This window comes from Perna viridis, chromosome 2 (genome assembly GCF_037379345.1).
Source record: "Perna viridis isolate PV_CMFRI_1.1 ecotype Kerala chromosome 2, ASM3737934v1, whole genome shotgun sequence".
Taxonomy (NCBI): domain Eukaryota; kingdom Metazoa; phylum Mollusca; class Bivalvia; order Mytilida; family Mytilidae; genus Perna; species Perna viridis.
The window spans coordinates 30,300,663-30,324,062 of NC_142446.1; the positions used below are offsets into that span (position 1 = coordinate 30,300,663).

At 34.4% G+C, this 23,400-nt stretch overlaps 3 protein-coding genes across 6 annotated transcripts in view; 1 reads left to right on the plus strand and 2 right to left on the minus strand.

Annotated features, from left to right (window-relative positions):
• Positions 1-1,375: 1,375 nt before the first annotated feature.
• On the minus strand, positions 1,376-13,304 carry LOC148624585 (transmembrane protein 256 homolog). The gene is made up of 4 exons (XM_088567286.1): positions 13,008-13,304; positions 10,570-10,613; positions 9,258-9,338; positions 1,376-1,617 (listed from the first exon to the last, which is right to left on the minus strand). Exons 1-4 carry the CDS (start codon positions 13,204-13,206, stop codon positions 1,474-1,476), a joined length of 468 nt encoding a protein of 155 aa, XP_088423412.1. The 5' UTR covers positions 13,207-13,304; the 3' UTR covers positions 1,376-1,473.
• Positions 13,305-15,405: 2,101 nt separating this feature from the next.
• LOC148624586 (uncharacterized) lies at positions 15,406-18,950 on the minus strand. 2 transcript variants are annotated; one of them, XM_088571164.1, is made up of 2 exons: positions 18,803-18,950; positions 15,406-16,737 (listed from the first exon to the last, which is right to left on the minus strand). In XM_088571164.1, exons 1-2 carry the CDS (start codon positions 18,828-18,830, stop codon positions 15,683-15,685), a joined length of 1,083 nt encoding a protein of 360 aa, XP_088427290.1. In that variant the 5' UTR covers positions 18,831-18,950; the 3' UTR covers positions 15,406-15,682. The 2 variants fall into 2 exon arrangements, with proteins under 2 accessions (XP_088427290.1, XP_088427291.1); XM_088571165.1 differs by lacking the exon at positions 18,803-18,950 and adding an exon at positions 17,481-17,613.
• Positions 18,951-22,633: 3,683 nt separating this feature from the next.
• Positions 22,634-23,400, plus strand: part of LOC148624587 (4'-phosphopantetheine phosphatase-like) — a 31,107-nt gene continuing 30,340 nt past the window's right edge. Inside the window, exon 1 of one of the 3 annotated variants that reach the window (XM_088567296.1) lies at positions 22,634-22,751. The gene's annotated coding sequence lies outside the window, so the exon portion shown is untranslated. The other 2 variants (XM_088567297.1, XM_088567298.1) reach the window with 2 other exon arrangements.

A 23,400-nucleotide genomic window follows, 5' to 3' on the forward strand; every position in this document is an offset into this window, starting at 1 on the left:
TTTCACATCACCGTAATTAACTACTAATATCTTATAAAAATGACAAATGTTAATATGTGTACAGTATTTGTTTGTTTGTTGGGGTTTAACGTCCGAGCAGCAATATTTCAGCTATATGCAGACGATGAACATGAAATTGATGATAAAATGAACATGAAATGATTATGAAATGAAAAAGGGATGGGACACAAGGAGAATGGGGTCGACAAATTTTGAATGCCACTGAAAATAAGGAGAGGTGGGTAGGGTCGGGCAATTTAGCCTCCTGTGGCGGAGCCCTATGGTTCCTACTCCGGGAGAATACCACAGTAGGGTTCTTTAACGTGCGAGGAACGTGGCATCTTTCCCAACACGGTGCACCACTATGGTTTGCGGTCAGGTTTTCCGTATTATAGCCTGACAACCCCAGCATGTAACACGCCAGGGGTACCCAATTCCACCACCTGGGGCACACATCCCAGTTGCTCTGTGGGCAGAGCGCCTAGCCCCCGGCTAGGTTTCTGAGCACTTTTACGACAAGCTTAGCGCTGCTGCAGGCCTATTCTTTTAACACCCGGACCTGCACGGGGCTTGTGTACAGTATATATACATATATATTAGTACGTCTTACCAGCATAGGCTCTGGAATTTTATTGTCTCCTTAGTGAGAAATGAACATCACCATCATTATCATAAGGTGAAGTTAGATTAGACACGTCTTATGAAAAGAGCAACAAGACCACACTAAAATAGCCCTTTTCTGGACACCAGAGAGGTAAACTGTATACAACATGGCGACGTACCATATGGAGAAGCTTACACAATTGGCCAAAGACAGGCAGACGTGACGTAGACGGAACCTTTGTTGCTGCCCTTCATGCCATTTGGGCGCAATGGTTAGTGAGTAATTGGGTAACATAATAGCTGCAAAATAGTTGAGCCCTAATAGTTGCTGGTGCATGGTTATAAAGGTTTTGACGGATTTGTAGAGGTTCCAATAATTTAATCTTTCAATAATCTAAAACTGAAACATGACAAACTGTTCGAATCGACTTGACATACTTTTTAGAAGATAATAGGGTTCAAGTTACAAGGACAACCAATATATCAGTTTGTTCAATATCTTTTGAAGGATTTGTCTTTCGAACTCTCGTTCAGTTTCGTGTTTGATCTTGAACTATGTGAAATTGTGTTTACTGAAGAACGAGTAACATATTGTCTCACTATTGTAATGCTGAAGTAGGATATCGGTTATTAAATATTCATTGAAAACTTCACCACCATTTGGTAATTTTGAATATATTTAGACGTTTGTGGCGATATAAAGGCAATTATTTCCCACAAAACCAGCACTCAAAACTCACTTAAAATTAAATCTGCATCACAATTCTTACAATAAATTTGTATATTTAATAAAACAAACAGTTGTTGTCCTGTTACATAAGTAAAGTTTTTGTACATTATTTTTTTTAAAAAAAACCTCAAAATGTTTGATCACAGCATCATAGCGAGCCATCCCAAGATGAAAGCCATACCACCATATGGCGTGATCCACCTCACGTTTTGGTTCCCTGTTAAAGCATTCACATAACAACTCCCGGAAAACACTACTATTCCAACCGAAAACAGCGTGCCTACCTAAAATAAGATTTAAAATGATCTTCACTAAAACGTCCATGTGTAAACTTTTACGCAAAGAAAACAAAACCAAACAAACAAAAAATAATAAACAAAAACAAACGAAATATAGAGCATCGCAGAGCGCAGCATGATGCGAATGAAGTGACCGAACCCTGAACAGCTGGGGCAAGTGTGGACACAATATTAGTTACTGACACTCTTAAGTATAAGGACTTACAGTTCATTATGGACACAACAACAATGTTGGACAAAATATAGCACAACATTTGATATTAAAACATATTCAAAATCGGACCAAAAAAAGTTTTTTTTTTGGAGGTTGTGGTCCCTTTGACCCTTAAAACCCGAAAATAATATGAGATATCTGAAATCTGATTGACACACGGAGGCAGGGATTTTCACAAGGAATCAAATTTATAAAAACAGTTTTTGAAATCTGACCAAAAATAATACTAGAGGCTCTAAAGATCCTGAATCAATTGGTTTGATACGCAAATTCTATTTTTTTGTAAAAGCGGCAATATTTTTTTCTTGGATACAGCGAAATATCTAACGATCATACCCAAGGACCAATCATATCAATTTTCATTGAATTCTGTCCAGTGTTTCAAAAGAGAAGATATTTGAAAGTAATAACATTAAAGATAGCGAGAATACGTAAAAAAGAGACAATAACTCCAACATGGCCAGATTTACACGAAAACTTGAAAAAGGAATAGATCTGACCATGTTGAACACTTTTATACAAGTAAGATTTGCGAAACCTAACGATTTTGGATATAAATGCAAAACACGTCTGTCTGAGCCCTATGTTCTATTTTTAGTAACGGTAGCCATGTTTTTCAACGGATCAAAAATCCCCACATCAGTCCTAAGGAACATTCATACTAAATTTGGTTCTAACTGGTCGGGAAGTGTCAGAGGAAAGGATTTTTGACAGAAATACGTTTAAAATAGCGAAAAAGTGTCGATAAAGGGCAGTAACTTCAACATGGCTTAACAGATTGACCACAGAATAATGTCAGATAAATCTCATCACGTTGAACATTTTAAACCTTTTCTCTTTCGTCAATCCAGGACGACTTTTTATGAGCAACTCGGCGGGTGTTTCTAGAAAAGCAGAGGACGCTTACCCTACCGGTGCACCTGGACGTGGTGTATGAGTTGCTCATTTACTTTGTATGTACTATTTTAGTTACTTTATATTTTTAGTTGTGTTTTTCTGTTTTCCATGTCTGGTCTTGGTCCCTGGATTACGTTCTTTTGATTTCCGCCAGCTTCTTGGTTTCCTTGATTACTCTTTTAAACCCATGTCAGAAGTTGGCTAAACGTAACGGTTTTGGAAATATATGCGAAACTTCTGTCTGACCTCTGTGTTCTATTTTTATCAACTGCGGCCAAGTTTTTTCGAGGGATCCAAAATCCCACATTAGTTCTATGAAAAACATCCAAAGAAACATTCACACCAAGTTTGGTTCTAATTGGTCTGGTAGTGTCAGAGGAGGACATTTTTAAGGGATACCAACGACGACAGGCTGATACCATTACACGACCGAAAACAAATTTGCAGTCGTATATAAACGAAAACGAAAAATAACATCAATTCTTGGTCATTTTTTTTTGGTTACATACGACACAAACAGCGTATTTAGAATCGATACTGTCAGCGTTCCGATTTCGTATTATTACATTTTGCCTCAGAATTTCAAGGAAAAAGGTGTATGTTTGACAAAGAGCTTTAACTTCCTACTAAAGGCAAGCTATATAAACCTAGATTGTATGTTATCATTGGTTGGGCATCGGTCTCTGATTTGGATTGCGCAACGCCGCCATTCTTTATCAGACACAAAAAAACATGGTTGGTAATGTCCTTGCTTATAACAATGGGTTATGCAAGCGCGAAACCGAGAACAATTCTACGTCGATTCAAACGGTACCGATATTTTCTCATTTTTACTGGTGCCACTGTAAGGACAATAAGTGCACAATCTATTTCAATTTTGATTTGCCATGTCAACAAGAAACTGATTTTTCGTGTCCGAATGTTAGTCTACCTTGTTCAACTGTTTTTCAAAGTATATTTCAAGATTATTTCTCCTTAGATCTTATTTGAAAAAGATATATCTGAATATATTTTGTTTGTTCGTTGATAATCTTTCTACCGGTCGCAAAAACGAAGGAAAATCTTTACACCCTTTCCGGTTATATTCACTGACTTTTACCGTCTTGGTTGTGGTTGTCTTTTTAATTAATTTTTGGCAATCTGAAACCAGAAATCGAGAGAAGCTAAAAAGGTGGGGCATATAAAAAAACCAAACAAACAAACAAAAACGAAAACAAATCTAAAAAAACAACTACCTATTATCTCGATTAATAAACATCACTATCCGACAAAAACTTTTCGTTGGCATGGTAAATCAAAACCATAAGTCTTCACAACACGACCTTATATTCAATGTTGCAGAAATACACTTCGTCAACAATTACAAGCATCTGCCTGTGTACTTTTTTATGGTTGTAAATGGAATGAACATACAGACTATGCATTTGTCTCGCAAAAAAAAAAAAAATCCATGTTAAATAAATTTAAAATTTTATTAAACAGATATGATTTACAGGAAATATCTTACCAAAACCACTTTGGCGATCGATACTATAATAGTACATGGAATGAAATAACCGCCGTGCAACTATCATTCATCAACCAAAATATGATTTTTAGGTAAACTAATACCTTTCATTTAATAATCGTTTTGTTGCCAAAAAATAACTTTTTATACCGGAGTAAAGCAAAAATCATTTTTAAAATATTTTTTTAATTCTTCAAACTTCTGCGTTCGCTAGAACAATATCTATCCACAAAAGCATCACCATGTAGCAAAATATTTCAGTTTTTGAATGATAGCAAAGAAGTGGCGTTTATTGTTTTCGTTTTTGGGTTTTATACAAAATATATACCCCTCTCCTATCTAAAATTAGCTGAAACACCCCTAAAGCACGTATGTATCACCAAAAATGCATTAATAAGAGTTTCTATTCAAAAAGAACTATATTTGATAACTCTAGAATCATTATAAAGACTTATGTCGATTTCAAGTTCACAACTGTAAATAAATTACCTAAAAATGGACTTTCGACATTATTTTTTTGGACAAATTCAAAGAAAATCCGTATTCTAAGTTACTGCACACTAAAGCCCTATATATTCAAGCATCATTTAAAAGTTAATTCTATTTTCTACTTAATACGATCATAAAATACCTGTTTCTATGCAAAGAAAATTGCAGATAACAGAAACAAGTAGCTCTGAAAAAATGTGGTTAGAATAGATCTAAGTGGTCAATTATTTGCTCTTTAAAAGTGTTACCAGTACTGACAGGAGATACGCAACAAAGATGATAATATATGCTTTGTTCTCATATTGAGGGAAAAGGAAAAAAGGGAAAATGATAAAAATGGGAAATTTCAGATTTTTCAACTTAATTATTGCCGTTGTTGGTCACATTTTTATATGAAACTATTGAAACATGTGGGCTGACTACAGAACTACACTTCTCTTGGTTTAGTCCCTTGCATAAAACAATTATTCAAAATAGTTCGAAAACCCCTCGGATTCTTAGAAGCTGTAGCTGACATTTTTTCCAATCCCTCAAAGGCATTTTTATAAGTTGCTACTTGTTATCATCATTGCCGAGGAACTTCTTCCAATCAGATGTTTTTTGGGGGGTTTTCTCTCCTCTAAGAATCAACACCTCTTCACCTCTAGATTTTCTTTCCTTTCCTTTCACAGAATTTTCGATGTAATATCTGTACTGAAAACTGAGTCCAACTTTTTCACTGCAACATCAAAGATTTTACTACAAATACATGTATCTTTAAATGTAGCAGGAAGTTCTTTAAAATGATAAAATTCATTTTGGTTTATACGATGGTAGCCTTTAAATTTGTAAGTTTTATTGAAAGAACCATCTGCTGTTTCAATACTGTAAGACACAGATGTTTAAGGATAACACATAAGTTCTCTGAGGCATACCTTAATGTATTCACACTGAGATCTGATAAGGAGCTGAAAAGTGATGTTACTCTGTGGTTTTTACTGTCTTTGCTAACTGAAGGACAACTCAGATGTGGTCCATGTAAGAAACCAATAGTTGAGCAGTCTTACCAAGCAACCCATCTCGAGTACACTGTTTGAAATTGAGATAATAAGTGATGTAGCCAGATATTTCATCGTGTCTATCGATGGAAACATAAGATTCTTTAGTCAGTTCATCAACAAAGGTTTTGAAGAAGTCAAATGCATTCTCTGATAGGGTTTCAAGAGGAACTTGTTCATAATGGAATCCATGAACTGACAAAAATAATTCTGTCAAGAGTTATGACAATGAATAGCTCTACTTTTTTTCTTCTAATCACCCAATTTAAGGAATCTGATCCTATCATACCAGCTTCTATAAGAATGTCAGAAAGCCAAAAAACGTCCATTTTCTATCCAATCATTTTAAAATAGACATAAACAATATGAAACGTTCCAATCCAATGATGTGATTTTCGTAATTAATAGTACTTTATAGGGTGATTTCAAATAATAGGAAAATCTTCATGCAGACACCCAAGTTAAACGTTGTTTCCACATATTGTTGTCCAACCTCTTGCTGCTTCCTCGGAAAATCTAAGACGCTCTTGTACCGCTTTGTAATTGGTGTACATGGTAGTAATCAGTAGTTGTTGGTCTCTATGGAACTCTTCCAAGAATAGTTTGAAAACCAATAAATCCGGATTCTTCCTTGGAGACAAACAAACTCAAACGAATTTAAAAGTCTAGCTTTCAACCATACCATGTTCTCTTTCATGGTAGTTTTTTTCATATTCTAATTTAGAACTAGGAACTTCCCATTCAGAGTGTGGTGGACATTTTTCAGGACATAACAATCAAGAAGGGAAGAAGTCTCTCTCTTTTTGAAGAGACCTGCGACCTGTCTTTTCACAAGTTGGAGCAGTTGGTACAAAACGTCCTAATGTGCAGGGCAGTCAAACACCTACAATATAATTCCACGTGATGAATGTACAGATACCATGCCACGTATGTCGTTTAAAAGTGGTCATACTTGTCAAAGTCGGAATGAAAAAATAAATGGAATTTCGGGATGTCGTAAAATTTGAGGAAAAAGTAGGGTTGATGTGCTTTCTACTGTTAAAGCAATGACTGTTTCCAGTTCTAAGTGATTAGAGTAGGTATCACAATGACCTAGTCGGTTACGAAGAGTAGCGAGTTCTGCACTTCGAAACCAATGTCTAAATGCAATAAAAAGAAGAATATGTTCCGGTAGATTCCAATGTTCATTAGTAACAGCTCTGTAAATATCTTGTACAACATAATCAATAAAACGACTGGACTTATTTGACGGGTCTTAGTTTGATTTACCAGTAACAAGGACACTAAAAAACTCGCCTAAATTCTTTGGCATAGCAACTGTTATCTTCTAAACATATTGAGCAGTAGGTGGCCATCGTAATTTCTCATCGGCTTCGAATGCATTGAATATTACTGTGCTGTGTCAACAAATTTGTTTACCTGTCCTAGCTAAAAGGCTATCTAGAGTCGAGCTAAATACTAAATTGGAGAGGATTTTCCCTGACTTTCATGTCAATAAAACAAAGTTCGGTGCCATACTTCTTCTGTGAAGACAATTTCAGGTTTCAGCTCTATAATTTGGATTAGCAAACTTCGTCTTGCTTAGTTCTAAAATATAAATATCACGAAGATAGCTGAGCTTTATGACCTCATTCTTCAAGAAGATGTAACTTTCAATTATTTCCTAAAGTTTGAAAAAAAACTGGATCTATAGACGGCCTCTTACTCAGATTGGTGCTTTCGTCTCTCTTCATCGTGACTCCCCCATCAATCTGGATTGCTAATATACTTACTTCGACAGCTATAATTGAACTGTGATTCACAGGCAAACAAGTCTAAGCCCATTATTCGCTTCAACAAAGCTCTGTCCATCTGCTGTTCAGCTGCCTTTAACACAGTTACTGCACCACCAGAATCAAACCTGGATAGCTTTTCCTTGAACCAAGAACCTTCTCGTCTAACAGACCTCTAAATTTTCCACAGAAAATACAATCCGATGAAAACAGTACACATTCTGGCTCCTTTGAGCACCTCCTTCGCTTTTTCACAGAGCCATCCAAAGATGATCCGACGTCTGTTTTCCAAACCCCCAGTCTATCAATGTGTGCTGTTAACTTTTTGAAACAAAATCTGTGGTAACAACAGTCATCAGAAAATGTTTCAGGAAAGGAATAGCATGCAGCATAATATATATATACAGAGTCAGCATCTTCTAATTTCATAAATAAAAAGCCTCGTCAGAATAAGAAACATCTTCGTGTGGAGACTGAGAAAAATGAATAATACGAACAGGATTCCTTCCTACTTTCTTTAAGTCATCAAAGTTTCTTTTTCTTGACATATTAAACTCAATCACAACATCCAAATATAAACAAAAGGAAGTATTCCTAAACAAATGCAAACACATACAAAATAACGTACGCATCGAATGGCAAGAAATTTGTCTATCTAATGAGACCGAATTAAATACTTTATGTTAATCAACAAGAAAGAAACTTAAACTCATGGCAGTTTAACGGAGAAATGTCACACTGCGGTTTGGTCACATCTTCCAAGAATCCGAGACTATTTTTTGGCGACAAAAAGAAATAAAAAGATGATATATTTAGTGAACGAAAAAAAAAACATGTCTCTATGATGAGTGGAGGGGTAGACAGTGGGTTCTCCCAGCCCATGGACTATAATAATACATTTATCTACGACGGCCAAATATTCTCTTAGATAATATTATCTTTCACCTGATCAAAACACTGCTATAAACTTCGTTACGGTACAACCTTTTAGCAAGCAAACTAAACAATTTATTAACGAATTGACCGTGCATTTCTCTATTTTTTTAAACAGTCTTTTTTCATTCATATCCAATATATTTAGATTTAAAAAACTGTTATTGAAATTTCTTTGATTGAGGAATAGGGGTGGGTCGATGATTTCAGGTAAGGGGGAGTTAATATAATAAAACGCCGAGTGAAGCTAGGCAAAAACATTTTTGGAGGTAGCATTTGTGAAAAATCAAGATTTAACGCACCTCCCTAAATAAAAAAAAATCAGGGGGTGCCGGGTGCATGTCTGATTAATATGTTTATTTTTTATAGTACATGTTTTTTTTTGTTATATTTGTTATGTTCAGTATGGAGAAGATAACATAAATTGGTAAAACTTTTGTCTGATCTATTTGCTTAATTTGCAATAAAATGAATTGTGTTTAAACTATCAATATTAGAACAATCTATAAGTTATCTATACTTACAGCAGTACTATAAATTGGGAAAATGATTACTCGAAAATATCACATTTTCATTTTAACATTCTTTGCATAAACTTTAACCCATTGATATGGACGGGGATATTACGCATACCGTTTGAAGCAGCAAGGAATCTTCTCGATCACATGCGGAAATTCTTCTCGGTTTCGTATTTTCTTAACCCACTGTTATTAGAATATTACCATATCAGCGAATGTTATCAGCAAGGGTGTAAACAATAACATAACAAGACTTACCAGAATAGGCCTACGTGTTAGACGACAACCAAGCAGTGCAAGACTGTGAATGAGATGCATATTGTTTCCAGAATCAAACACCTGAAATAGTGAACAGAAAATTAAATTAAACTTGTTGGCTCAGAACAAAATGTATAAAAAAAACATGTGAAGAGTTGTGCATGTTCCATGTTCAAGTTATTTTAAATAAATCATGAATAACATATGATAATTGGACCAATAAGAAATGGCATGAATTGTGGATAATAAGTTCACAGGGATTCGACTTATGAGCAACCAAATGATTTAAAAACTAGTCATAATTCATGTTTCATTGAAACTTTTCATATTTTATTGGATCATAGTATACAAAAAAAAATTCATGACAGAACAAAAATGATCATTTCAATTTGAAATAAAAAGCTTTGCCAAGCACAGCATACCCTATTATCTCAAAAATAGTAAATTATAGAGTACATTTGCTAAGCATATCTCCTAAATCCCTTGTAAAGAGGCATAATTTCCCCCCCAAAAAATCATTTAAATCAGATGAAAATATTTAAAAAATAGTTTTTCAAAAAATGATCTTTGGCCCCTTTGACCCCTTGAAACTCAAAAATGGTGAGAGATATTTCAATACAGATTGAAAAATACAGGCAGTGATTTCCATGACGAATCCAATAAAAAATCAAAGTCCGATTAAAAAGTTGATATTAAGGGTGTGGGTCCAACTTTGGTCCCCTTAAGACTGAAAATGCTATATGTTAAATCATGACCTAATAAAAAAGAAGTTAAAAAAGAATAGACAAAATTGAATCAGAAATAAAACTTTTATGTCATTTTAAATAAACACCTATTTTACCATTTTTGGCCCTAGGACCCAGCAACTCCACTTTAAATAGCAATTTTTGTAGTCCTATGAAAAAATTGAAGCAAGAGCATTCCAGACCATTTCATGTCCCTGTTGGCTTATTATCATTAGTCTGCATGCTGTTTGTGTACAAATACATGCATTAAATTTCAATACAAAGATGTAATTTATTTGTTAAACTAAATCCTACAGATCATAGTTCCCCTAGCTCTCTCTAAGTATATGAAAAGTTACAACCAATTTGTTTTATGCTCATTCACCATTCTCTTTTAAAAGGTAGATTTAATTTTGAAGGTTTTTTTTCTTATAAATACATGTAGTTACATCTGCATTTCATTGATATACATGCAGTTTTCATGTGATTTATTTTTTTTACTTTCAGAAGTCTGTACAAATGTATATATCATTGTCATATATTTACTGCAGTTAATTCAATTAATATATGACTTGGGCAATGCCTACCTTTTTCAATTTTAATGTTTCTTTGGACCCATCATCCTTAAAACCTGAGAAAGAAAAAGAATAATAATGTGCAACTTAACTTCTACAATATAACTAGTAGATGTCAATCATATATACTTAATACACAAGATTAGCAGCTTTATTTTACAATTGAGTACATGTAACTCTTATAAAACTTATCTAGTAATTTCCCACATCACAGATTCAAGTGTGAAAGTTAGGCAAATAAGGGAATAATACAGTGTTTTAAGCAGTTACACTTCTTTTTTACCGTTCAATGTCTCCCTAGAAAGACATCAGTCTTACTAAAGCCAGTCACTACCATCCACAGAGCACAGTAGGGCTAGCTTTAGTCAGACTGGAAAGACATGAGCATATTTTGGCATTGTTAACAGATTCAAGTGCAGCTGATTCGTAAAAAATTCCCTCTGGAATACTAAGCTGAATTTAAAAGAGAGCTAAAAGTCTTCTTATTTCAGACAAAAAAAAACATATAGTCATTTCAGACTTGTCTAACAAACAGCTATGATACAAACACTAACAAATTTTTCAACATATAGATCAACTGCATTCAGTATATTCAGAAGATTTATGATAACATCCATGAACATTTTACTGCTTTTTCTTATTTCAACAATTTCAAATGTTTTTTTTTAAAGCATATACCAAGATAAAATCAACTACTAGCAACCAAATATTAAAATAAACTAATTCCTTTGATTTATTTAGAAAATATTGTTTTCAATACATTCTTATATTTGTGTAAAATGCTAATGAGTAATTGATTTAGAAAACAGTCACATCAATGTATATATTACTTTATGTAATTTTGTATTTAATATAATATTTTATATACTCATAAAATTTTTTTTCAAGTTATAGAGGGCACTAATGAAAATAAGAGTTATTCTAATTGGGTAACCTTCTTTAAATAAAGAGTTTATTTCCTTAATTTTTTGAAACACTGTACATAAATAATTACAATTTTATTGAAGACATATTTCGGACTCTTTTGGAAGTAGTGAAACTAATACTGTTCTCTTCTTACATTTTTGTTGAAAATTAGAATATTTACTGAAATTTATTTCCAGTTTCAAAGTTCATACTAGTGATAGTTTTTAAAAAGACTAGCCAAAGCTTGTGTGCTACATAAATGTACTATACTTTTACACAAAACTGTTTATACTCAATGGCTAAAAATCAAATGTTTTGTTAAGATGTTCCTTAATTATATTTACTAATGTCAGTCAAAGGTGCCCTTTTTATCATTATCCTTTGATAATATCTCAAATATATCTGAAGGAGGTAGACCTAGAGTAAGGGACACAACTCTTACAAATCATTGGAACATATTCAGCATTTTACATCAATCTAATGTAGCATCATAGTAACTTGGACTGATTTCATTATGTTTCAAATGAAAGCATGAAAAACTTCAGTGCTTTCACCCTTCTAAGCTACTGAAAGGTACCTCCTAAATTTAAGATTTCCTATTATGTTTATAAAAGAAAAGAATGAACACTACCTCCTACAAAACCAAAGGTACCTGCATTGCAAAACACTAATGAAAGCATATGACTGATTTCAAGAGTTACCCTAGGTCTACCTCCTTAAGGCTCTCTTTTTCATTTTTGTTGATGTTTCTTTCACTGCGCAAGTGCCATGTATTAGGACAATAACTAAGAAGGTTGGACAATATAAAAAAAAAAATGGCATAGTGTCATTTTGAGTGTTTTGTTAGATATTATCCAACCCTTTTTATAACAGTAAGTTGTCTACTGGCTTCTTAACCCATGTAAGCTATTGATGTGAGTATTTACGCCCAGTAGTTCAACCTCATTCTTCCAGCTGATGTTGCAATTGTTGAAATTGAAAGTAATATTATGTTTATGGGTTTTAATTATAGCTATGTTCTAACTAAAAACAAGAATATTGCTAGTCTGAGATTGCTTTAATGTCCAACTCTGTGTTTCTAGATAAGCAGAAGACGCTTACCCTATCGGTGCACCTGGTCCATGTTCCCAGTATTTTTGGGGGAGTTCAAGCTGCTATTTGCTTTTTTTAATTTGTATGTATGATTTTCGTTACCTTATGTTCTTTTTCATGTATGTCTGTTTTCCATGTCTGGTCTTTGTCCATGGATTACATTCTTTTGATTACCTAGGTTCCTTTGATTACTCTTTTAAATACTTAGCTTTAGCTTTTCTAGAGCCAAAAAAGTAGTATTGTTAGTCTCAAAGCGAGCATCAAAATTGGTGAGCTAAATCCAGACGAACTCTGACGTCCCACAACCCCAGCTTGTCTGGCAAATCAGCCGTTGGACATCAGAACTATCTCGCCATTCTCGGACTAGAATAATGCAAAACCAACATGTATGAAACAAGACAGTTAATCTGCCATTTATGTGTGATAAACATTTAAAGGGTGTTCATACTAACCATGAGCTCCATAGGCTGCCATAGCGACAGCTACAGCACCAGACAAACCAGCCAGTCTGACAAAATGTCGTGACTGGCTTATAATCATTGTGGATTCTTTAATAATGACCCTTTCGACGGGTACTTCGATGATTTTTTCTGGGATCAAAGATGGCAGTCCGTTGTAAAAGTCTATGATACCACCAATGATGTTAGACATCACCTGCTTTAACGCTGAAAGACTGAAAGTTAAGCAGGATTTGTTCTGGTGAAAACGAAACAAAGATGGGAGATAATTTGACAAAGTGAAAGTAGAAAAAAAAATCCGCCACAGCTGTATTACTTAAAGGTACCAAAAGTTATCTCGATGTGCGTAGAAATGACACTTGGTCTTGACTCGGAAGGTTAAAACATACAAACATGATTAATACATATAGTCGTAGACTTATGGACAACGCAACATTGTAATTCTAACCAGTTTCAATTTTTACAAGCAAACGGTGTAAGCCCCCCTTTTTATAGTTGTTTAACCTAAATCCAGTGTATCACACATTTGATTTTTTTTTTCGTAACAAGAACAGAAACCTGTGCGTGTCGATCACACGTCATCAAGTTCAGGTCAAGAGGTGTTTACTAAGATATTCAAACTGGCAACTCAACATTCCATATATGATATATTATTCTTTAATATTAAACATATTTAAGTATGCTTTATCCCGTCTGTATCATGCACGTGTATAGGTTGTACACTTGTTGAGTTCTAGGTCTAAACAGCATTTTCCCTTCTCGGGAAATATTTGGCTTTCAAAGATTCTAAAAATTGCCAGGTGTTTCTAGAAAAGCAGAGGACGCTTTCCCTACCGATGCACCTGGTCCATGCTCTCAGTTTTTAGTGGAGTCTGAGTTGCTCATTTACTTTTGTTACTTTGTACGTATTATTTTCGTGATTTTATGTTTTTTGTTGTTGTTGTTGTTGTTGTGTGTGTGTGTGTGTGTGTGTCTGTTTCCCCATGTCTGGTCTTTGTCCCTGGATTGCATTCTTTAGATTTCCGCAACAATCTTGGTTTCCTTGGCCACTCTATTCAAGGAGTAAAATATTATAATATAAATCTATATTTTACTCCTTGCTCTATTGTACCAACACATTTACAATAAATGGTCATGACGCAAAATCAAAGAGACACAATGGTTATAAACATGGTTCAGTCCTGGAACTATATTATATATATATTATTCGGTTCGCTCCATTGCGTGTGTAGATCGTCAGTTCGTTTCTTTTTTTTTTTTTTATCTTCTGGCCATTGACGCATTTGAATCAATCAAATTAAAATTGGGTCTTAATTGCTCCCCCTTTTTTCTATATCGCATGAATTGTCCCTTGTTCACGCTTTGATATTTTACCGATATTCACAGCAGAAAACAAAGACACACGTGAATTGCAAAAAGAAGCAGACGGAAGACTACCACATGAAATAAAAATATACAATCCAAAATTCGATTGTATGATTATATAAAGTCATGGAAAATGAATGTCATGTAACTTTCTCGGACTTTAGGTATAGCTTTATTTCAAAGCCAGTGGAATATTTAAAGGTTTTATCAATTTTGAAATAAAGATGATAGTATTAATTTTCTATTTCAGCTAATAGTATAAAACCAAATTTAGCAAAATTGTGTCTCTAGTCATATTGCCCGGATACTATTATTTTGATATTACTGAGAAATGTGTAAATTTTTAAACATGTTTTTGGAATAGAAATTTCGATCATGGATTCAAATGTTGTTTAAAAATGGGATTACTGAAATTCTTAAAAATGAAACATGGGAAAACTCGAGAAATGATATTGTTTTAACTATTACAGATGGGCCACAAATTCAGGATGTAAACAGACGAGTAATATATCTAGAAAACCTTCGACTTTTAACTATTAAAAAATAATCAATAAAAAGCTTATTCCGAAATGTTGGAGCAAATGGAAAACCTTTAACATGAGTGTAATTAGGATTAAATTTGGGAAGCTTGGAAAGGTTTAATAATATATCCAAAAAGAATTTCATTGGAAATTTATACACCGCATATTATACACTGAAACTAGATGGCCAGTAATGGGTATGTCAAATGGCAAATGTAATTTTTGTCACGAAGAAAATAATATTGTATCTATAAAACACTTAATCTATGATTGTAATGTTGTCAATGAAACAGTTAAGGATTTAATTAACATTTTAGTTTATCATGGATTTTTAGATGACGACCATATAACAAGCCAATTGTATTTGCTTTATGCTTGCAGGAATCACGAATGCAGTAACCCCCTAAATTCCATTTTTTTTTTGTATTTCGAAATTTATAATATAGAAAATTCGAAACCAAAATAAATTTTTGAAGAAACTTTCCACCACATTTATTGTGCATAGGAATTGGAAGTTCAGTTTAAAAAATGAACTTCATATATTATCTCTAAGTTACAGAGGAGGACATTATAAACAGTATTATCAGGGATCTTTAAGGCAAAAGAGCGTCTATCACTGGGACTAACTACTGATTAGACAAAGTGGTAGAAAGGTGCAGGAGTACATGTTTTGCTTCATAAATATTGTGGCAAACGAAAATTTTTTTTTTTAATAACTATGCAATAGTCTTGAATGGAAGTGATGACATGCATATGTCAAAGTTTTATAGAACTATAGTTTGCTCAGAAAACACTGCTTTTAAAGTTTGATGAACTATTAATCCGAAAGCGGAAACCAACAGGAAAAGTATCCAGTTGTTTTGATACTCTTTCATTCAAGTATCCAGAAATATGTTGTGAATTTAGGTTTATTTTCTTGGGTAGCAGAATTTTTCTATGAGTCGTTACACATCCTGGCTGCCCCAAGTTGGTAAGTTTTGGGTTCGGTAGTAAAGTCATATTTTCAGTGTTACTGCTACGTAGATGGCGAGAGTAGTCGTTTCCGGTTTCAAATATTTTTGTCGGCGATGGAAGACTCAGATTGACAATTGCTGTTGTAACTTGCTCCCTGGTAACTAACGACTTTAAGGTCTTTAACTTAAGCCATCTTAGCTTGTTTTCTGTAAATTGCCTTTTTATTGTATCTGTGTCACATAAACCATACTTATGGACGTAACAACACTGCTTAGTGGGTTTTGAGTATTTGATTTCATCATTTTGGGAACACATTGGTTTAATTGATAGTTGCTTATCCATACTACAGTGAGCAAATTTATCGTACCCATGACTTAACTTGCTGTTATTGACAGAACACGAAGGGGAAAAGGTTGTCGTTGACTGAAGGATTTTGTCTTTCTTTTTAATCGATTCTCGTTCGGTCCCTTTATTGTTCCTCGAGTTTGCACATATCTGTATCAGTTTCTTTGCCCTTTCATTACGTTTCTTTTTGTGCTTATTATTAGATCCTTTCTTCTTAGATTTGTCTTTTGACGTCATCTCTTCATGATCTGTTGACAAATCGTTTGGATCGGCGGTGTCTACGGGAATGATTATATTTATGCTGTGACGGATGATCATATCTTCGTTCTGAAAAGCCTCTTCTGTTATTTGCTTCACTTGAGGAGTAAGATTGAACGTCTCCCGAGTTTGATCTGAGGGTTGTATTTCATTTGCAAGTCGTCTAAGATCATCCGACATGCAGTTCATTTTCTCCAACCGGCTATTGGTATTCTGTATAAGTGCTTTGGAAGACTCAACAAAGCTCTTGTGTGCTCCGAAGTCGAATCTTGGAGAAACATCTAAAAACAAAGCATTAAAAACTTTGATACTATTAAGACCTCATTTTTCTCTTTTCAAATGTGTAATATTCAAACAAATGCATATAGTTATAGTATTTGTTATATTTGCGATTTTATAACTCCTTAGAAAACTAAAAATACAGAGCAAGGTAATTTATTGACACAATGATTAATGAGGAAAATAATGAATTGTTATAAGAATACTCTTGTGTTTCAATTTATATAATTTAAGTGATGGCCCGGTTCCCTTCATGAAATTGATATTTTCAAAAGATGGTACGTTTTAAAATAGTCTGAAAGAGATATTGCAACGAACAATCGAGCAAGTTATGGTACAACTTAAAAATCCAATTCTAACTTTTATAAGTCGCAATTTCCAAATAGTTTAAACTTTAAATCGATAACCCCGACTTATCAATCGGTAGTTCTAACTTACTAAGTCAATAATTCTAACATTTCAGTCGGTATTAATATCCAACTTTATTTAAGTCGGAATTTCCAATATTGAAATCGACATATTTAACTTTTAAAGTTGATTCCCACTTTCAGCATTTCCTAAATTAAAGACGGAATTTCGAAAATTCCAATTTTCCAGTCGACATTATTAATTTTAAATTTTGAAAGCAGTATGAAACGACTTTTGGGTTATTAAAATATTTTTAAAGTAAATTCTTTACATGATACATGAAAAGAGAACATTTCATGGTTGTCAGTAGTCTTCATTCAAAATAGAAAATGTTTACCTGCAGCGCCAACACTGCATTTTGACCTTTTTCCCTTCCGAACATTTTGTTGTCTCGGAGATTTTTTTTTTTGAAGAATTTATGCTCGTGTTGATATACCCGACAATAGAAACGTAGAAATATTATCATTTACATGTAACAAAATGTAGATAACTCTAGAGACAACGACTGTTTATGCACTTGACCTACTAAAACATTAAACATCGTGAATTGACTTAGTACTTGTCAAGAAAACGGAGACAGATTATAAAGTAACGTGATACAGGCTAAGTAGTCTAAGTACTGTTTATGAAACAGCATCGTTAATACCAGAGTATATGGACTACTCGATTAATCAGATCAATAAAGATATTTGTTGTTGCTATAGACAACGTAATATTTCCTTGGAAACATGTCGTTGTAATTAGTTTTAAATCAAGTATGATATACAAACGTTCGGAAAAAATGTGACAATAACCGTAAAATGTTAATAAGAATTAATCTGGTTATCCCTATTTGAGCCTCACTAGAGGATGATCTCGTTATTTCTAACAGGGCAGTAAAAAGGAAGTTTGCAAGTCGACAAAATTTCCGGTCTGCCCCCTACGGCACTAATTATCTTTGGTCACTGGATGATACTGGTAAATAAAGGACATAAAAAATTTGTTCAGCGGGTTCCCATCACTTTTGGCCGGGAAGAATTTCTTGGCATGATGGTACAATAGATTCGATCATTTTTTCCTCACACTGCTTTCCTTTTTGTTCCAAACTGCACTTTATTGTTAATTTTGAAGGCAAGTCGCACCGATTCTTTAAAAACAAACAAACAAACAAACAAACAAAAAACCTAACAAATGGAAAATAGTTGACCATTTTTTCTTGTTCTGATTTTTTATCAAATAACTCATGACGAGGCTTTACAAATATAACAACAAAAAATGTGATGCCATACTATTTCACATGCAGAAATAAGAAATTATATAATTCATACTATATACATGCAAAATACTATTTAATCAAAATAAAACGCAAATACATGTACATAAAGAAATATCACTTCAAATTCTCAAATCTCAAACATCTTCGCTTAATAATATTTGTGAATATTGGAATTACTTTACTAAGAAAGAAATTGGGTACACTGACGCAGTCCACTTTTCGTCACCAACCAAAGTGAAATACGTTTAATCTTGGTTTACTAGAGTTCCTTGAAATAATAAAATATACTTTGTTTTCGACTCAAACTACATTTTTCACTAATCTGTGAATTATTTTTTAGAAAGCAAGTTTATCACAAAGAAACGTCACGCATTATACTAAGTATTTTAATTGATTAGACTTACCTCCTAAATTACTGTTAGTGGGTGCCATCTGCGAAATATATCGGTACAAATCTATCGCGGACTGAAAATCAACCTCTGTAGCAATTATTGACTTCTCAGCAAGGCACACATGTTTAATTTAGCAGCAACAGCGTACGGTAAAGGTTGTTGATAAATAATAAATAATAGCAATCAAGACCCCAAAACATGTGAATTATTGCTTTTAATTAGGTGTCAACCGACTTCGGACGTGAGACAAACATGATGACGGTTGGGGTTAAGGTGCTACCAGAAACTATCGATACTTCTTTTCTATCAGTTCCCATGTGGGTAACGATAATTGGTTTTGGCTATTGTTGTTGGTAAAAAGAAAACTTTAGGAATTTCAATTAACCGATAACTATTCGATAATTGTATATTTTAATGTGGGTTTATAATAAGTCGAGCTTGTGTGTGTGTATGTGGTTTAAAACAATTGTTAGTTGCAAAAAGAACAGTTTAACGGGGATAGGGCACAAGTTTTTTTTCAACTCAAGCGATCTTCTCTCCTTAAATGCAATTTTACAAAATAACTTGAATATAAATAGAGCATGCAACATTTAAATAGACACAAAAAAAGCAAACAAAACGTGACTAGCGCGCGTGTATGTGTTAATACAATGCATCTATACAGAAATGCATAATTAAATCCGATATCGGCGAAGTCAATTTTACATACGATCTTACCAACAAAATACACAACAAACAATAAAGAAAGAACTAGCATTTTTGGTATTACATTGATTCGCTCATAGGATCTTTACATAGAAACTAACACACTATATTCAAAAGCAGTTTTCGGCATGACATGGATTGTGTCCTTTTTGTATAATCTGTGATGTACCGTATTGTTCTCAACGAATTAGGATTGACATCGAATACGAAGAGGCCATAACTTAATATTTGTAGGTTTAAACTGGTCTGGAGCTGGTAGTCAGTGAACTGCGAGTAGTCCTTTGTGCATATGTGCAACGTATAATCAGTTTATTTATCTCGGTCAGGCTGGAGTAATCAAGCTTAAGAGAACCAAGGTTCTATTGGAAATCAAATGAATGTAATCCAGGGACAACGCCCATACATGAAAAACAGACAAACACAACAAAGAACATAAAGTAACTAAAATAATACAAACATAGTAACAAAATGAGCAACTCCACTCAGGAAATTTATATGAAAAGGGAATTTTTCATGTTTCCTCCTGTAATTTTTGCGGGACCATTTTTATGACTATTTTATGGATAGCTTTAACCAGTACATTTTTTTGACTGATCATTTTATTATTCAAAGGAGAACACATCTTAAAAACATATGTGTCTACTTTGGGTATTTGTTTCATGTTCGCGTATACATACGAATGTTAGACGTTTCGTAACATAGTCGTTTCGTACCAGGTCGATTCGTACCTGGGTAAATTTCAAAGTGGAATGTTTTGTACCGTGGTTAAATTTCATAGTGAGATGTTTCGTACCTGGGCAAACTCTTCCCGACACTGTGAAGACATGGTCATGTTTATTATATATATTGAACCATTTAATCAGCATTATAAGCAAATTTGAACATATATAACAAAATTTCTTAAACAAGGTACCAAACGCGGTAAGCAGAAGCTGTACTCCTCCGATGGGTTTTCATACACAGTAAAACGTCAGAGCAACGACAAAATATGGTGGTGGTGTAGTGTCAGAGGTAAAACCAATCGCTGTCCAGCAACAGTAAACCAGATAGGTGACCAATTTACACCGGTTAGACTACTACATAACCATCCATCAGCACCAGGCCAGGTAGTTGCAGCAACCATTTCAACACAATTAAAAGCAACCAACCAATGCATTCACCAGATCATCAGAGATCGTTAAAACAGTCCTGTCAGCAAATCCAAACACAGACTTGCCTGAGGCCAGCCGCCCCGCAATCAGCAACTTGAAAAGACAATGTAATCGTAGACGCCAGAAAGACCGTCCACCAGAACCCAGAGACCTTGACTTCGAGTTGGCGGAATACTTCATTCCAGAAGGCTTCCTACAAGCAGATGTCAAAAAGAATGGTCAACGGTACGTCATTTTGGCAACAAATCAACAGCTACAGTTACTGTCCTAGTCAAAATGTTGGTATATGGACGGCACGTTCAAAGTCACCAAAAAGCCATTCCAGCAGCTATTCACAATCAAATGCTTTTTGTCAAGTGGAGCTGGGACCAAGTAGGTGCCACTCCTTTATGCCATCATGTCACGTCGCCGCAAAAAAAAAAGATTATGTTGCAGTTTTCCGTACAGTTTTAAATCTCCTACCACGCTCATGTCCAAAAGTTTGTCGCCTATTTCGAAAGGGGTCTATGGAATGCTCTCCGCCAGCTGTTTCCGGGTATACCAGCGAAAGGTTGTGCCTTCCACTGGAGCCAGGCCATCTTCAGGAAAATTCAAAAGTCAGGATTTTCAGCAGCTTATAATGCTAAGGGCAACACCTACAGGTTTCTACGCAAGTTAATGGCGTTACCATTTTTACCAAGGGAACACATTCTTCCTGCTTTCAACAAAAAAGACAGTGCTCTAGGTCGCCTCCAGACAGTTGTACGTTATGTACAAAAACGCTGGATAAACAGTACTATTTGGCCAATTTTCAGCTGGTGCATCTTTATGTTATCAGTCCGTACCAACAACGATGTGGAGGGTTGGCACAACGACCTTAACACACAAGCAGTTATTGGCAACTCTCCATTCTACCTCTTGTGCAGATTTCTTCATAAGGAATCATCCCTGTTACCACTTCAAGTAAAGTTAGTGAGCGAGGGCAAGTTAAAGAGGTACCAACGCAAAAGCACGCGATACAAACAGGACCGCATCTTTTCCTTGTGGAAGCAGTACTCAGAGAACCAGATATCAGCCAGTACTCTGTTAAGGAGATGCTGATCCTGCTTCTTCATAATAGACTTGTCCATACTTATACCAGGATTTTTCAAATGAAAAATCAGGCTTTATGCCAGTATAAGTATGGTATATGGACCACCAGAACCCAGAGACCTTGACTTATACTATGCCAGTATAAGTATGGTATATGGACCACCAGAACCCAGAGACCTTGACTTATACTATGCCAGTATAAGTGTGGTATATGGACCACCAGAACCCAGAGACCTTGACTTATACTATGCCAGTATAAGTATGATCACCATACCAGTCATGACCTGTGAACAAAGAAGAAAATGAGATATTGCATGACATGTATATATTTATATTTATTTATTGAAAAAAAAAATTAACTCCGCCACTGCCGGTCCCCAGCTGATCAACTGATACCAATACCCGATGTAATCAAGACACACCCCAGTAACCAAATTTACCGTATATTCATTAGACTGAACATTTATAATATTACTTCAATATTGAGATCATCTTTAAGCGAATTAAAAAATATCACATGAAAAATATAGCCGTGTTTACATCTCGAAAACTTGAGTACAGATAAACCAGTACAAGGTGAAAACTTTTAAAGGGTAAATGCACCTAGATATATGAAATCTTAATGCATCGGAGGTGAATATCTTTCAGATTTTTCACAACTTTGTTTATTTTGACCACTTTTGTAACTTCGAAAAAAAAATGAATTGCAACAATACGCAAATAATTTCTATTGTCTGAAACATAAAATGTACCTTGCTTTAATATATCAGCTAACCTTTAAAAGTTTTCAAACTGCACTGGCTACGGTCGTATTTTTCAAATCATTTAGATGAATCTTAAAGGTAAGAGATAATTTGACAGAAAATAACTGTGAAGGAGCGAAAATTAACGTAGTAATCTATAAGGACCCTCTAAAAATAACAATGCTGTAAGTTAAACAATAGGTATTACACGTCTCTGTATGAGGTACGAAACATCCCTCTTTGAAATTTACCTCGGTACGAAACGACCTGGTTGATTCAGTTACAATGAAAGTTAGTATGTTACAGGATACTTATTTAGTATTTTACCCTCATCACTTGAGCTTATTTTTAATCAGAAACAGAAATCCGCAAGATTTTAAATTTTGCTCTCTGGTCAAGAAATACAGTTCTCATCAGCAGATAAACATTTTCACTGGGAAGTAAAATTTAAGTGAGCACATTGGTGAAAAGTAATTTTGTAAAGAAAATGGTGACAACTACTCTCTGAACAGTACTTTTATTTATGTAACTGCATGGATAGGTTTACACACTGAATGTAGCCCTAAAATGCAGTTTGATGATTACATAAACGTAATTTTTTGTACATAAAGGTTAAATAAGACTAGTAATTGAGTAGTTTTTTTGTCAACAAACATCATTTAATGGATTATGAATAAGTCATAGAATGAGGTGTAACTCCTCATTAGAGGTACTATTCCCTCAAATGGTGGATACTGCAATTACCTTGTCCACAAATCCATCAATCAGTTCATTACACATTTTTCGTAACAGATTTCTCAACTTCTACTGTAGGGAATGCTTAGATATTTGGTATATTTGTTTCTCATGATGACTTGTCCCATGTCTCCCTTTCCCAGTTTTGACTGAAATGGTTAAGTGGGGGTATTCTTAACATGATATGCAACATCTTGTTTCAACC

Coding starts and splice junctions, on each gene's coding strand:
- LOC148624586 (XM_088571164.1), bottom strand. CDS start 18,830: ATGGCACCCACTAACAGTAATTTAGGAG. Junction 16,738..18,802: donor CACTAACAGTAATTTAGGAG/GTAAGTCTAATC, acceptor CTTTGTTTTTAG/ATGTTTCTCCAAGATTCGAC.
- LOC148624585 (XM_088567286.1), bottom strand. CDS start 13,206: ATGTCTAACATCATTGGTGGTATCATAGACTTTTACAACGGACTGCCA. Junction 10,614..13,007: donor GGCAGCCTATGGAGCTCATG/GTTAGTATGAAC, acceptor TTTCTTTCTCAG/GTTTTAAGGATGATGGGTCC. Junction 1,618..9,257: donor TAACACGTAGGCCTATTCTG/GTAAGTCTTGTT, acceptor ATCTTATTTTAG/GTAGGCACGCTGTTTTCGGT.